This window comes from Macaca thibetana, chromosome 11 (genome assembly GCF_024542745.1).
Source record: "Macaca thibetana thibetana isolate TM-01 chromosome 11, ASM2454274v1, whole genome shotgun sequence".
In the NCBI taxonomy this organism is placed as follows: domain Eukaryota; kingdom Metazoa; phylum Chordata; class Mammalia; order Primates; family Cercopithecidae; genus Macaca; species Macaca thibetana.
The window spans coordinates 101,448,568-101,462,955 of record NC_065588.1 but is presented as its reverse complement, the minus strand read 5'-3'; the positions used below and the strand labels follow the sequence as shown (position 1 = coordinate 101,462,955).

Sequence of the window (14,388 nt, the reverse complement as noted above, 5' to 3'; positions counted from 1 at the left end):
GATGCTCTCATTTCCGGATCCTTCATTACATCTGCAAAGACTCTTTTTTTCAAATATTCACATATTCTGGGTGGTCATATCTTTTAGGGGAGGGGCACAGTTCAACCCACTACAAAGGGTTTATTTTTATGGGTTTTTTATTATTTTTTTAATTTTGTAGAGATGGCCTTTTGCTTTATTGCCCAGGCTGGCCTCGAACTGTGGCCTCAAAGGATCCTCCTGTCTAAGCCTCCCAAAGTGCTGGGGTTACAGACATGGGCCACCATGCCTAGCTTACTACAAAGGGTTTAATACAACTGTTCTTATACCTATATTGTACAGTACATTTGGAATATTTGTTAAAAAAAACAAAAAAAAAACAAAAAAAACACCAGGTATTATAGGAAAAGTGCATAAATTCTAATTGTAAAAAACATAAGAACTCAGATGCTACTAGTGCTGGACAGAACTCTGCAAAATTAGGTAGATATAAATAGTTCCATCTTTTAAGGAGTTTCGAATACTCAGAAAATCATGATAAAGAATAAATATAGGCTGGGCGCGGTGGCTCAAGCCTGTAATCCCAGCACTTTGGGAGGCCGAGGCAGGCGGATCACAAGGTCAGGAGATTGAGATCATCCCGGCTAACACGGTGAAACCCTGTCTCTACTAAAAAAAAAAATACAAAAAACTAGCCGGGCGTGGTGGCGGGCGCCTGTAGTCCCAGCTACTTGGGAGGCTGAGGCAGGAGAATGGCGTGAACCCGGGAGGCGGAGCTTGCAGTGAGCTGAGATCCGGCCACTGCACTCCAGCCCGGGCGACAGAGCGAGACTCCGTCTCAAAAAAAAAAAAAAAAAAAAAAAAAAAGAATAAATATAAAGGAATGTGCAGATGCCATTTAATTGACCAGTTGTTGATCTGCAGTAGATACCGTCTTCAGTTTACAAAGTGAGAAACTAACATTCATATAAAACTGTACTGATTGCATTTTCATTTATTCAACAAACCAGTTCAACAAGCCATTATTTATTCAACAAACATTTATTGATGACCTCCTATTTAGCAGATGCTGATCCAGGCACTGGGGATATAAAAGTGAACACGTCATATGGTTTTTATTGGACGTTGTCCTCTACCCTGCTAAACAGTAGGAAAAAGACAAACTTACTCTCTGTCTATACTTTTAGCACTCAGCACACTTCGGTCACCAAAAAGTGTGGGTTTTCCCCACATCAAGCAATTCTGTGACACTAGCTGACTGTCCTACAGTTTAACTCAATTCTGACATATCTACCTGGAGATAGCCTCAGATCCCACAAGTTAAGGGCATGATCCCACCAGACTACCCCCTCCCCCACACTTCAGATGCCAATTGCAAGTCCAGGCCTCTGGTACTTCTGACAAACCAGCTATAAACTGGAGGTTCCTGCAACGTCCCCCCGGACTTTGATTATTTGCTAGAATGACTCACAAATCAGGGAAACACTTAAATTTACCAGTGTATTTTAAAGGATATTACAGAGGACACAGATGAACAGCCAGATGAAGTGATACATAGGGCAAGGTACAGGGGAGGCGGTGTGGAACTTCCATGCCCTCTCTGGGGACGTCACCCTTCTGGGCACTGCCAGGTATTTAGCGACCTGGAAGCTCTGCAAAGCCTGCAGTTCAGGCATTTTTATTGGCAGCTTCATCACATAGATGTGATCAACCTCTGGCTCTCTCCCGTTCCTGGAAGACGGGGTGGGGCTGAAAGCTCCAAGCCTGTAATCATGGTTTGGTGTTTCTGGTGACCAGCCCCTATCCTGGAGGCCACCAGGAGTTGCCTCGTCAGAACAAAAGACACTCTCATCACCCAGGAAATTCCAAAGGATTAGGAGCTGTGTGTCAGAAACTGGGGTCAAAGACCAAATATTATAACAAAATATGTTCCTAGCACCCCTATTGCTCAGGAAATTACAAGGGTTTTAAGAGCTCTGTGCCAAGAACTGGGGGCAAAGACCAAATACATATTTTTTATTATATCATGAGCTCACATGCACTGCCGTGGCTCTCTCTCAAATGTGTTGAAATGGATAAAAGGTACATAGAAGATGTAATTATAGAGGAGCAAAAGTGATTTTTGGAAGGTGGGAGAAGAGTGTTTCTTGATTAACAGTGGAAAGATAAGCCAGGGCGGGAAGCAATGGACTGCACCCCGAAGTCACATGTGTCCTTGAGAAGAGAGCTGCTAAGGAAATGCTGTTAGTTGTCGAAACCCCAGAAGCAAGATTTCCAGTTTAAAATATTTACTGAGAACCACATTGTCATGGGCAGGAATGATGATTGTTTTAGTAGGGAGTGAATAGTTCCCAAAGGATGGAAGTGTGGTTTTTATTTTTTTATTTTTTAAGACAGAGTTTTGCTCTTGTTGCCCAGGCTGGAGTGCAATGGCACGATCTTGGCTCACCGCAACCTCTGCCTCCCGGGTTCAAGCGACTCTCCTGCCTCAGCCTTCCCAAGCAACTGGGATTACAGGCATGCACCACCACGCCCAGCTAATTTTGTATTTTTAGTAGAGATGGGGTTTCTCCATGTTGGTCAGGCTCATCTTGAACTCCTGACCTCAGGTGATCTGCCCACCTCAGCCTCCCAAAGTGCTGGGGTTACAGATGTGAGCCACCGCACCCGACCGGAAGTGTGGTTGCTACAGGTAGTATCATGGCGCCCTAGAAGGTTAGCTCTGCAAGGAGTTTCCAAACAAACCTTTTGATGTAAAGACTCAGAGAGTGAAAGCAGTTAGCCCAGGTGGGGCCTAGATCTGGGAAGAGGAGAGTAACTTTTGGGGCTCTTTTCTCTACCTGGGCCTAAACCAGGTTGAAAAAATTTTAAGGCAAGTTATTTGACTCAGAAATTAAAGGAGAGTTCAACAAAAAGTAGAGATTTATGTGGCTTATATCTAATAGAATGCATTGGAATGAGATCTTCCGTGTTATAAGTCACACAGAGATTTCCATGCATGGTGATTTCCCTAAAAGCAGAGTTTCTGGACCACTTCCTATGAGTGCACCTGAGACAGGATGTCATTGTCATTAGAGTCCACTGATTGAAGACCGAGCACATATGCGAGGCACACTGCTCTGAGTATGTCCTGTTCATGTCACTGTCTTGTCCTCACATGTCTTAGCCATGCAAGGGAGATGCTGTTGTCCCCAATTTCTATATGGCGATGCTAAATTGGTGAGAGGTGGTGCGTGTCCCCTCCGTTCTCCTCAGTGAAGGTGCTCTGATCAGTAGTGATTATCCTGTACAACTCACAGCTCAAAAGCCCCACGTTAAAAGCTGATGACATAACCCCCTTCATTCTTGGGGAGGAAATGAGTGGCTGGGAAATGTACCATTTCTGAAGTGCATAACCATTGGAAAGCCGCTTAATCTTTCTGAGTCTGGTTTCTCCATCTTATATGGCATCAGAAAGGCCCACTTAATTGGGCCGTGATATTGATTGAATTAAATAATGTCTATCAAAGCGTCCAGCACAGAGCCTGTTAACTGTTAATGAAACACAGTAGCTTTCTTATAGAAGTTATTCTGGAAAAGTAGTCAGCACATTCTGTTCTGAAGGCAATTACTGGCATGGCTGTCTTCCCGTGTTACCCCCAAAATATAGCTGTCATGCTTCGACTTGGTTGAGCGATAGGGAAAGTGTTAGCAGCTTGCCCCGGTGCTACCTGACCTGGCAAATGGTTGACCTTAGGCAGGTCTTTAAGCTTATAAGAGTGGCCTCGGAAGCCACAGCCTCGAAGGACCAGATCTGTTGGGAGATGCATGTGCAGCAGGTTGATGCATATGCATGCCTGCCAGCACTGCTAACAGAAACTTTGCCACATGTTGAATCCAAAAATGATTGCTGGGTGATTTCCCCTTAGTCACCCAGCAGGAATCCCAAAATATCTGGAAGTCTGTGGTCTAGTGAGAAAATCCCTTCCACTGTATTCATTGTTGACGTCCAGATTCCCAAACATGTGAGCATAAAGGACACATTCTGTATCCCAGGCTAGGTAGTGGAAAGTAAACGAATCTTAGATCCCAGCAGCCCCAGATTAAAAGCCCCCTAGGCTATTTATTTGCCCTCTGGATTTGGAGAGCTATTTGCATGTCTGTAAAGTGGTGATGATAAATAATACCTAACTCACAGAATGGGTGAGAACTCCTTAGTATTGAGCATATAAAGCCGGCATACAAAAAAGTACTCAAAGATGCACTGATAGATTTCTCCTAGATAATTTACAAAGTTAGAATTTACTGAGTTCTTGAGGTAGAAGGGGAAAAAGAGTCAAGAGCTGTTAAAATCATCTGGTGAGGAGCATCACATCCTAATGCAGTCATCTTATTCTCAAAAAGGCCCTTTTCTACACTATATGTCTGAAATCTGGCAGATTTTTTTTTTTTTTTAGATGGAGTCTCAGTCTGTCGCCTGGGCTGGAGTGCAGTGGTATGATCTCGGCTCACTGCAAGCTTGACCTCCCGGGTTCACACCACTCTCCTGCCTCAGCCTCCCGCCTAGCTGGGACTACAGGCACCCACCACCTTGCCAGCTAATTTTTTGTATTTTTAGTAGAGACAAGGTTTTACTGTGCTAGCCAGGATGGTCTCGATCTCCTGACCTCGTGATCCCCCCGCCTCGGCCTCCCAAAGTGCTGGGATTACAGGCGTGAGCTGCCGTGCCCGGCTGGTAGGGAATATTCTTTCTCCAAAGTCACTTCCAGGCCCATAGCTGGCCATGGTTTTCAGGCGAGCAGGTTTCCAGCAGGCCTGTCTTTCAGGCGTGGCTTCAGCCTCCCTGGAGAGCGAGAGAGCCGAGCAGCCTGGCGAGGTCCTGAGCCATGACCAGCCCTGACAGCTGGCTGTGTTCTCTGCAGCACATCCAGGCACTCCGATTCTCCAGTGGGGAGGGGCCCAGAGTGGGAACACAGAAGAAGCAGAGTCCACCCGGTGAACAGGGTAACGATGGGCCCAGACACTCTGTTAGCAAGCTTCATTGGTGCCCTGGTCAGTCAGAACCTTGCATTTCATTGTTCATGCTTCTAGGCCAATATCATTTACTGCTTTGTGAAGGGTACTTGTTTGCTAAGGAAGTTTGAGCTGTGTGACCACACGGAAGTGTTCAGTGTGATTCCTTGGTGAAATGAGACTATGTCAATAATAATAATGTATTTAATTTACTTGAATACCATTCTCTTTCTTTCAGCTTAATGTTCTCCATACAGAGCTGGCTAAACAGTTGGCAGACACAATGGTTCTACCTATTATACAATTCCGAGAAAAGGATCTCACAGGTAAAGTAGCTGAGTTCAATGCCAGTTACCTTCAAAATATTATGTAATGCACTTAATAATTCTTACTGCATTACTTTCTTTAAATGTGTGGATCGCTGAGAAGTGCCTTTCTTTTTGAGCAGTTCAATTTAGCGAACTTTTACTGACTTCCCACTATGCTCCTGGCTCACCTAAAGGAGGTCACAGGCCAACGAGAAGACAGGTGTGGAAACAGATCGTTGCGATGTCATGCGATGAGTGCAGCAGGACAGAGATGCACAGGAGTAGAAACAGCACACAGAAAGGCGTGCTAGGGAAGGCCTCCTAGAGAAGGTGATCTCTGAGCTGGGTTTTGGAAAATGACATTAAGGTCGTGTTCCAGGTTAGGGGACATTTGTGAAGTCATGCTGTTCTTGGGGGAACCGTGAATGCTTTGGAATGGAAGGTGAGGGCTTGAAGAGGGGAAGACGGGATAGGAACCTTGCTTTCCTTGTGCTAGACTCTGGTGCTGCTCTTACGGAACTCCCAGTTAGTGAGTAAGGGAATCTGAGAGTAAGAAAACTTAGTTGTCCTTTTGGACTAATTTTGGTTCTTCAATTAAAATAAAGCATTAGGACAATTTTATATTTCTTAGAAATCAGGGTAGTCACAAAATGCACGTAAAAAATAATGAATAATCTTGAAAAAACTTAGCTGATGTTAGAAAAGGGACTCCACATTTTCTAGTCCTATTCTCTCTTCATTGAAAGTATTTATTACTTAGAGTTTAAGAATTACATTTTCTAGAACACTGATATAAACAAGTCGCTGGCTCCCAAAAAGCCTAAACTAGAATGCTAAAACATCTGTTCAGTATAGTACTTACTCTTTAAAAATATATCACCTTGAACTTCCTTTGCAGCAGGGTTAGAGGCGGAGAAAGGTTGCAGTAAATATAAAGACAAGTCTTAAAGGTGAAGATCGGCCAGGCGCGGTGGCTCACGCCTGTTATCCCAGCACTCTGGGAGGCTGAGGCGGGCGGATCACGAGGTCAGGAAATCAAGACCATTCTGGCTAACACGGTGAAACCCCGTCTCTATTAAAAATACAAAAAATTAGCCGGGCGTGGTAGCACGTGCCTATAGTCCCAGCTACTTGGGAGACTGAGGCAGGAGAATGGCCTGAACCTGGGAGGCAGAGGTTGCAGTGAGCCGAGATTGCGCCACTGCATGACAGAGCGAGACTCCACCTCAAAAAAAAGGTGAAGCTTCTCCCCGCTTGCTTTGAGATCCCCTGTGTTCATGTCACTTGAGGCTAAGGACCAATGATAGAACTGGCATAAACTCTACTTAAGATCAGTTTGTCAGCACTAAAACTCAATGAATAAAAAATAACAAGTAATATATCCATTTGCTTGCATAAAGGGAAACCTTGATTAAACAAAGCAGGAATTTTAGTGCTTTTTAGTGTTGCTCATCTATCATTGCATAGGAAGCTAAAACATGCTTGCTGCAGTCATCTGCTAATTATTCAGTTCTCACTGAATGCCTTAGCATTTTTTTTGAAGAGTTTTCTCTAAATAAAATCATTAGAAGTGAGCGGGATGTCATTTGAAAAACAAACTCCAAGTCTGTTTGAAAGAAGATAATCATCTCCTAAGACCTGTGTTGTCAGATTTATGTCTTTCAGGTTTGCTTGTGGGAGGCAGAACTAGAATTGAGAGTGCCCAGCAGCATTAATGACAGTGGCCTCTGCTAATGCAGAGTGACCCCAAATGTGGATGAGTAGTATTTGCCCAGGATGGTGATTTTTTTAAGTGGAATAAAACTGCTCATTAGTAGTAAGAAGGAGTCTTCTTAGTATCTTGAAAAAAGTTAAACATCCTTTTCTGATGCCACCAGGACATCCCTTTGAAGTATTTGGCCCCAGGTCATATCTGAGTCAACATCAGACCAAATTAGAATCTGACCTCCCCTCTGCTCCCACCATCTGCCTAGACAGTGGTGGTTTAGCTTACATTTCTCAGCCTTTATTTACTCACCAACACAAGTACGTAATCTGAATGAAGAGAACACAAGAGATATTAAGGAAACTACTTAACATTGATAAGTAAAGAAACCTAAAACTTGACTCCAACGAGAAGTAAAAGATGGGAGAGAGAAAAAAATGCAAGCGGGAAAGGGCAGAAAGCAGCCTGATACCGACAGAGAATGAATGACGCGAAGAGAATTGAAAAGCTGGAGGCAGTTTGGAGGCAAATTGAAAACCAGTATAACCAATATAGATGTGAATGGCTTGGCTTTGTTTGATAAAATGAAAATGGATTGTTTCAGAATTGTAGGAAGTGTCACTTTCTTCGGGAGGCTGAAGCAGGAGAATGGCGTAAACCCGGGAGGCGGAGCTTGCAGTGAGCTGAGATCCGGCCACTGCACTCCAGCCCGGGCGACAGAGCGAGACTCCGTCTCAAAAAAAAAAAAAAAAAAAAAAAAAAAAAAGAAAGTGTCACTTTCTTTCAGGTATCGATTGTTGTGTTTTTAAGTTTCTAACCTTGGACAGTCACTGCTCTCAATGATCTTTTTGGATTTTTGGTCTTGGGCTTGGTTCAGCCATCTCTGTGCATGGTGGGCGTGGCACTCACTTGGAGTAATAGTTATTGGTGTTGGCTTGTCGCAAGTACAGTATGCTAGATTGTGTCACATTTTTCATTAATACAAGCACCCCATATTCCTTTGGCCAGTGGTGACTCCAGTAAGTCTGATATTAAAATGGCAACACAGGAAGCTTCTGGGTTCTGGCTGTAGAAAGACGTATTAAGACACTCTATTTGGGGGCTGAGGCATCAGAACTTAAGTTTATACTCCAGGTCTCCATGAAAAGTACCTGTCCACCGCACTGTCCAGCCCACCTCCCCGGCGTGCGCTCTCCCTCACAGACCCTGAGCACTATGTGGAGATTCAGGACTGCTCGGGCCGTGAGTGTCACTGGGTGTGGGGCATGGTTGAAGCCCATATGTTCCAGTGAGCCCAGCTCCCAGCCTCTGGGCCGGGCCTGTGAGAGCTGGGGACTGAGGGTGCAGGGGCTTCTCTTGCACGCATATTCTCTTATTTTGGGGGGAAAGTGCGGAGCTCTGGGTAGGCATGTTTTATTTTTCATTGCTCTAAGACGGTCCCTTTTCTCCTTTTCAGAAGTAAGCACTTTAAAGGATCTATTTGGACTCGCTAGCCATGGTAGGCACCTTCTCCATTCCTGGTGTGTGGGTGTGTGGGTGTGTGGGCTTCCTGTGGCGGGGAGGAGACCCCCAGTGAATGTTCTTCCCTTTCGACCCTGACCCTCCTGGGTGCTCAGATGTCTGTTTATTTTTAGAGCATGACCTCTCAATGGCCAAATACAGCAGGCTGCCTAAGAAAAAGGAGAATGAGAAGGTAAGAGCACTTTACATGTCGTTTTTCACTCCATTTACATAAAGGCCTTTCACGCCTTCCTCTTGTGAATTTATGGCATAAAAATTCACAAGTGTCTTTTTTTTTTTTTAAATATACATGGACTTTTAAAATTATTCATTCCTAATCTCATGAGTAGGCTTCCACTTCTCTGTTCTGTCTTTTCAAACTGGTTTATTAAACACCAGCTTAGAGCCATTGTAAGATTGTGATCACACAGGGGTTTTAACTTCAGCTTGCTGCCTCGTCTGACTCATTTATCACCCAGGTCACGTGAACTCCTTGCCCCAGGTGTTGACTCTGATTCTTTAACCCATGCTTTCCAGGACCTTCGCTACTCTGGATAATATTGACTACTTTCATGCATATAACTTTTTACTTCTGTTACATGATTTCCTTGGGCTAAATTATTTCCTTGGCATACATTCTCATGAGTGAACTAGAATGTCTGTGGCCTTCTTCAGTACGTGCTGCCATATTGTTATCCTGAAGGACTGCAGGACTGACGTTGCACTGTTCCGGGAGAATACTGGCTTCACCTCACTGCGGCCTCAGAGCACCGAGATGCTGTTTCTTGCATATTTTTAATTTGGATTTTTTAGAAAGTTGAGGTGCAGCCTTAACGGTGTTTTATTATATTTGTCACAAAAATGGTTAAAAAAGGTTATAATGCCTAAACACACACGTTTTGAAGAGTACGCTTTTACAGAATTGTCATGTACAGTAGACAACTTGAAGTTTTCCTTTCACCTTTTCACCAGGTGAAGACTGAAGTTGGAAAAGAGGTGGCCGCAGCCCGGCGGAAGCAGCACCTCTCCTCCCTTCAGTACTACTGTGCCCTCAACGCGCTGCAGTACAGAAAGCGGATGGCCATGATGGAGCCCATGATAGGCTTTGCCCACGGACAGGTAGGGGAGTCCCTTCCTGAGGGCTGAAACCTAAGCCAGCTGTGGCGTTCTGCTGAGAGAGCACTTAGGAGAAACTGAAGCATCATCCATCATAGAAAGAAATATAAATGCACAATCTCCCTGGCAACTTTGTGGGATTCAGCACTGGGACAGCTTCCAGTTGAGCTGGGTCATCTTCAACTGGACATGCACTGGCCTCGAGTTAGGCCATATGTTCGGGAAATGAGGCCTGGGTCCCAAGCCTCTCTTGGGAAGGAGCCTATGTGGCCGTTTTTTCTAATCCAAATGAAAGCCAGCTGGGTGCAGCTCTCCTAGAAGCAGCTCCCGCCGGGGTTGGGATAGCTCACCTGTCACCCAGGACTCCTGGCACTCCTTGCTGCTCTGTAGTAAGGCCCCCGTCTGCTGGCTTCTCAGGCGGCACCTCTCCTAGGTGATCCCCAGCACCTAAACATCTGGGCATGGGGAGACGTTGCCAGTGCTTTATGAGGTCTTCTGTATTCATTGGGTTGCTATCCTCCTATTTAATGGCTGACTGAATATTTATCTTGAGAGGCTGTACTCTAAGGATGGGGACTTGACTACAGGGGCACCAGTGCGGCAGGGACAAGAGTGAGTGTGAGTGTGAGGCTGATGGCACCAGCCCCTCACTTTCCACCCCGTCCTGCATTTGCCTCACTTGCGTTGTCTCCAGAGCCATCCTTTGGCCCGTGAGAAAGGCACCCAGGAATCTTCTCTCAGCTGACAGTCTAGGAACAGAAGGGGATGTGAGGAAGCAAAATGTTGTTAAGAAAGTCACCAACTTAAAAATACCTGATATATGAACATCTAATACTTCTATAATACATTTTTAAGGCACGTATATTAAAAAACAAAAACCTCACGTCAGTGTCATTCAACAAAAAGGGGAATGAGAGAAGAGCTTTAACCCATTTCCTGTTCAGAGAAAAAAAGTGCCGCTCACTGCCAGCACAGTACCCTCAGGGCAAATGGGAAAGGGGTTCGGAAAATACCCAAGCTCAGTTGTCTTCCTTTTTAGTCTAGTTGTTAGATTGTTGAATGGTGAGTTCACTAGAGTCAGCCTATGCGTTTGGAAGTGATATTTAAATAGAGCGATAGTGTCTTTCTGTGTCATCTGAGTGAAGTAGCACCACCCAGCTGTGGGCGTCAGTCTTCAGCAGATCTTGAGAGCTGTCCAGGTGCTTATGGTGGGCACTTGTGCACACAGGTGTGCAGTAACTCATACTGTTGCCCTCCTCTCCCCTGCAGGCCGTATCGCAGCTAGCAGATGGCCTCGCCATGTTAGAGAATGCCAGGGCTCTCTTTGTTCTCTTTAGTTAACCCCTCCTGGATTGACGCCATCCCCCTGGGACCGTAACCTTGCTCAGTCAGAGCCCTAGGGTCAGGAAGGGTCTCAGATCTAGCATCTCAGAAGGATGAGCAGCTCCAGTCCTGAGCGGTCAGTGCTGTAGAACTTGCTTGATAAGAGGGTGTCCTGCAAGGCCTACAGGACAAGCTTGACACCAGCTGGTTTCATTCTTGTTCATGGCCAAGGACTACCTCACTGCTCCCTGCCTGGACTCTCTAAGTGAGTGCTCTGGCCACAGAGGGAGAAGAGGAGCTGTGGGTACCGTAGCACACATGTAGCCCCAGTCCTGGGGGAACAGCAGAGCACACCACCATTATTGAGTGGCAGGAGCATCATTGTTGAGAGCTGAGAATGGCATCTTTTGTTTTTCATATCCAGATATCAAGGCACAAGACCAAGCAGGCCCTTTCCCTATGGATTATTTTAAAATGCAGATGAAAACAATAGCTCCTTCTCCTAGACAAGTTTGTCGCCTGGCACTGTGGGGTCATCTTCTGGATGATTCAGAAGCATTAGCTCTCCTCCTGCCTCATCCGACCTTGGCAATCAGGGTTTATTGAGCCCCGGCATCTGTGGTTCTGTGAACATAGCACTTCCTGCTGCTCACGAAGGCACATGTGGTGGAGACTCACCAGGCTTCTCGGCACCACCCACCTTTGTGGAGGTGTGGGGACTCCATTCCTGCCTTCTCCAGCCCTTGAAGTCATGTTGGGTCCTCATGCCTGCAAACTGAGGCTCTGTAATCGGTGCGCAGGTTTTTGAGAACAGAACAGTGACCTCCAGTGCCATTCTGATGGGACAGGCCGTGATGTGGCTGTAGAGCCGGCGTCTTACCTGGCCTTCCGTTCATCTATTCGCCCACTTTCCTTAGGGATTATGTGAGCCCCTGCTCTAAGGAGCTTGCAGAATAGTAGAGGAGCTAAGACATGGCCTAGGAGTCTAAATGCCAAAGCAGTTCAGGGAGGGGAAGGGGAGAGAGGCCACCACGACATTGTGCCATTGGAAATGCAGAGTGCTGATTTAACCGATTAATGATATTAAATGATTAATATTCATTTTGATATTTAACATTTCAGGGGTTCCAAATGGCATTTCCAGTGGTGATCTCTGTATGATTCAAAGATCATGGGGCCAGAAGAGCCCCGTGCATGTATCACCTGGTTAGGATGACCACAGTCATCCGTTTTTAACCTGTGATAACTAAGTACATTAGAATACATGCTTTCCCAGGGTGTCTGGGGAGTCGGTGCAAAGCCGTCAGAACTATGCTGAGAATACCTGCTAGCCTCTTCAGGGTCAGAGGTCGATGCTGGTGCCCGCCATGCCAGGAAAGAGAGGCTTCCAGGTCAGACAGATGAGCTGGGTTAATGTGTGAGAGAATACCCTTGCTCACACGGAACGTTTTCTCTCTTTTCTATCATCTAGGCTTGCACCTGTTACTGTTACCTCTCAACCAGCAGACATAGAAAATGGAGCAGTTCCTACCTAATGGGCAGATTTGTAAAAGTCATGGCTGTAGAAGAATGGAAACTGGAGTTGCTCAGGGTGGGGTGATGCAGACGCCACTAATACGCAGAGATGTTCTTCCCTCTCCCGTACCCCTGCCCTCCAGGGTTTGTCAGGGGACCCAGACTTTCTGGGAAGTGAATATTAGACAGGAGTCACAGGAAGTAAGGAATCCCTTCCCTGGGCACCCAAAGCCAGCAACCGTGGTTTCAGTTTCAAAGTGCATAGTGTTCAGGTGTAGACTCAGTAGAGATGCTGCCAGTGCCGCGTGCGAGGCGGGCCAGCCGGCTGTGATGGCTGCCCTCACACTGCCTGTCTCACCTTCAGTGAGTTCAGTGATCACTTCCCTGGATGATTTTCAGAATATTTTATATCTTTCAGATTAACTTTTTTAAGAAGGGAGCAGAGATGTTTTCCAAGCATATGGACAGCTTTTTATCCTCCGTTGCAGACATGGTTCAAAGGTAATGCTGCACTCCGGCCGGCTCTTGTGTGCCCCTTGCCTTTCCTGCTGCTCTGACATCTCTGGGAGGTCGGGGGAGGGTTCTAACTGTGGAGGGTCGCACAGAGCCTCTGTCCACCCCAGAAATGCTCAGTAACAGTGCCCTCACCTTAGCTGCCAATATTCATAAATACCTGGGGCACCCTGGCGGAGTTTTCTCCGGATCTCTTGTTGTGAATGTTGGAGTTTCACATGTTACATGCCTGGGAGTCTAGCTTAGCTTTGCTGTGGTTTTAGAAGAGCTCTTGGCTTTCTTTGAGAGTACGTGGGAGTAGCAGGTGGAAGTGCTGTCACTTTTCAGGAAACTCTGACCAGCGCATTAATTTATAATAGACAAAGGAGGGATAGGGCCTTTTTGGAACTAATTTTTAAAACTGCATGTGCGTATTTTAAGAAATACAACGTCACTCTCTTCAGTAGCTGAGTAACTGCTACACTTACCGGAGGCTGTGGCCGCCCTGCCGCCCGCCCTCCCCAGCTTCCATGACGGGGAGCTCTGGGGGGGGCCCTGGCCCCTGCAGCCTCAGGCTTGGTCCATCCGGAGCACGGCGTGGGCTTCCCAAGTGCTTGCCACGAGTTCTGGAGTGTAGAAATAGGTCCGTGTGTGTGTGTGTGTGTGTGTGTGTGTGTGTGTGTAATTGACAAATAGACAAAATGGAAGTAATAGGAATTTTATTTCATGTGGATACATGAAAAGAAAGTTGCTCATTTTCTTGAAGATGTTGCGTTTCACCACACCTCATGAAGGCTAACCAAGGGAACTGATCTAGGTAGAAGTCTATCTGAAATGCTCCAAAAATAATCAGTCCCAAGAAAAACCAGTGCTAAGCATTGAGACAGACGCAAAGGGAGTCGAGAGCATGTACCCCTTCCTGAAGGTCCCTGAGCTGTTTTGCTCTGAATAATTGGCAGCAGTGAGTGATGTAGCTTTTATTTATAATTATGCTAGAAACCAACTTGTGAAATCTGATTGCAGTTTCTTGCCTTTTAATTTCTTTGGTTCTTAGCCCCTGGGAATGTCAGGAGGAGGTAGAAGATGAGAGGCTATTAAATGGTCACTTTGTAAAACTATCCTCTCTCCCTCATCTTTCTTTTTTTTTTTTTTTTTTTTTTTTTTTTTACTTTTTTTTTTTAAATTTATTTATTATTATTATACTTTAAGTTATAGGGTACATGTGCATAACGTGCAGGTTTGTTACATATGTATACTTGTGCCATGTTGGTGTGCTGCACCCATCAACTCGTCATTTACATCAGGTATAACTCCCAATGCAATCCCTCCCCCCTCCCCCCTCCCCGTGATAGGCCCCGGTGTGTGATGTTCCCCTTCCTGAGTCCAAGTGATCTCATTGTTCAGTTCCCACCTATGAGTGAGAACATGCGGTGTTTGGTTTTCTGTTCTTGTGATAGT

General features: G+C 45.7%; 1 protein-coding gene across 3 annotated transcripts in view; it reads left to right on the top strand.

Moving 5' to 3' along the window:
* Window positions 1-14,388, top strand: part of APPL2 (adaptor protein, phosphotyrosine interacting with PH domain and leucine zipper 2) — a 62,525-nt gene that overhangs the window by 20,060 nt on the left and 28,077 nt on the right. For all 3 annotated transcript variants that reach the window (XM_050748461.1, XM_050748462.1, XM_050748463.1), the window contains 5 exons: window positions 5,210-5,297; window positions 8,441-8,482; window positions 8,619-8,677; window positions 9,457-9,603; window positions 12,857-12,939. In XM_050748461.1, coding sequence (XP_050604418.1) covers window positions 5,210-5,297; window positions 8,441-8,482; window positions 8,619-8,677; window positions 9,457-9,603; window positions 12,857-12,939 — 419 coding nt within the window. The remainder of the gene's footprint in view (window positions 1-5,209; window positions 5,298-8,440; window positions 8,483-8,618; window positions 8,678-9,456; window positions 9,604-12,856; window positions 12,940-14,388) is intronic.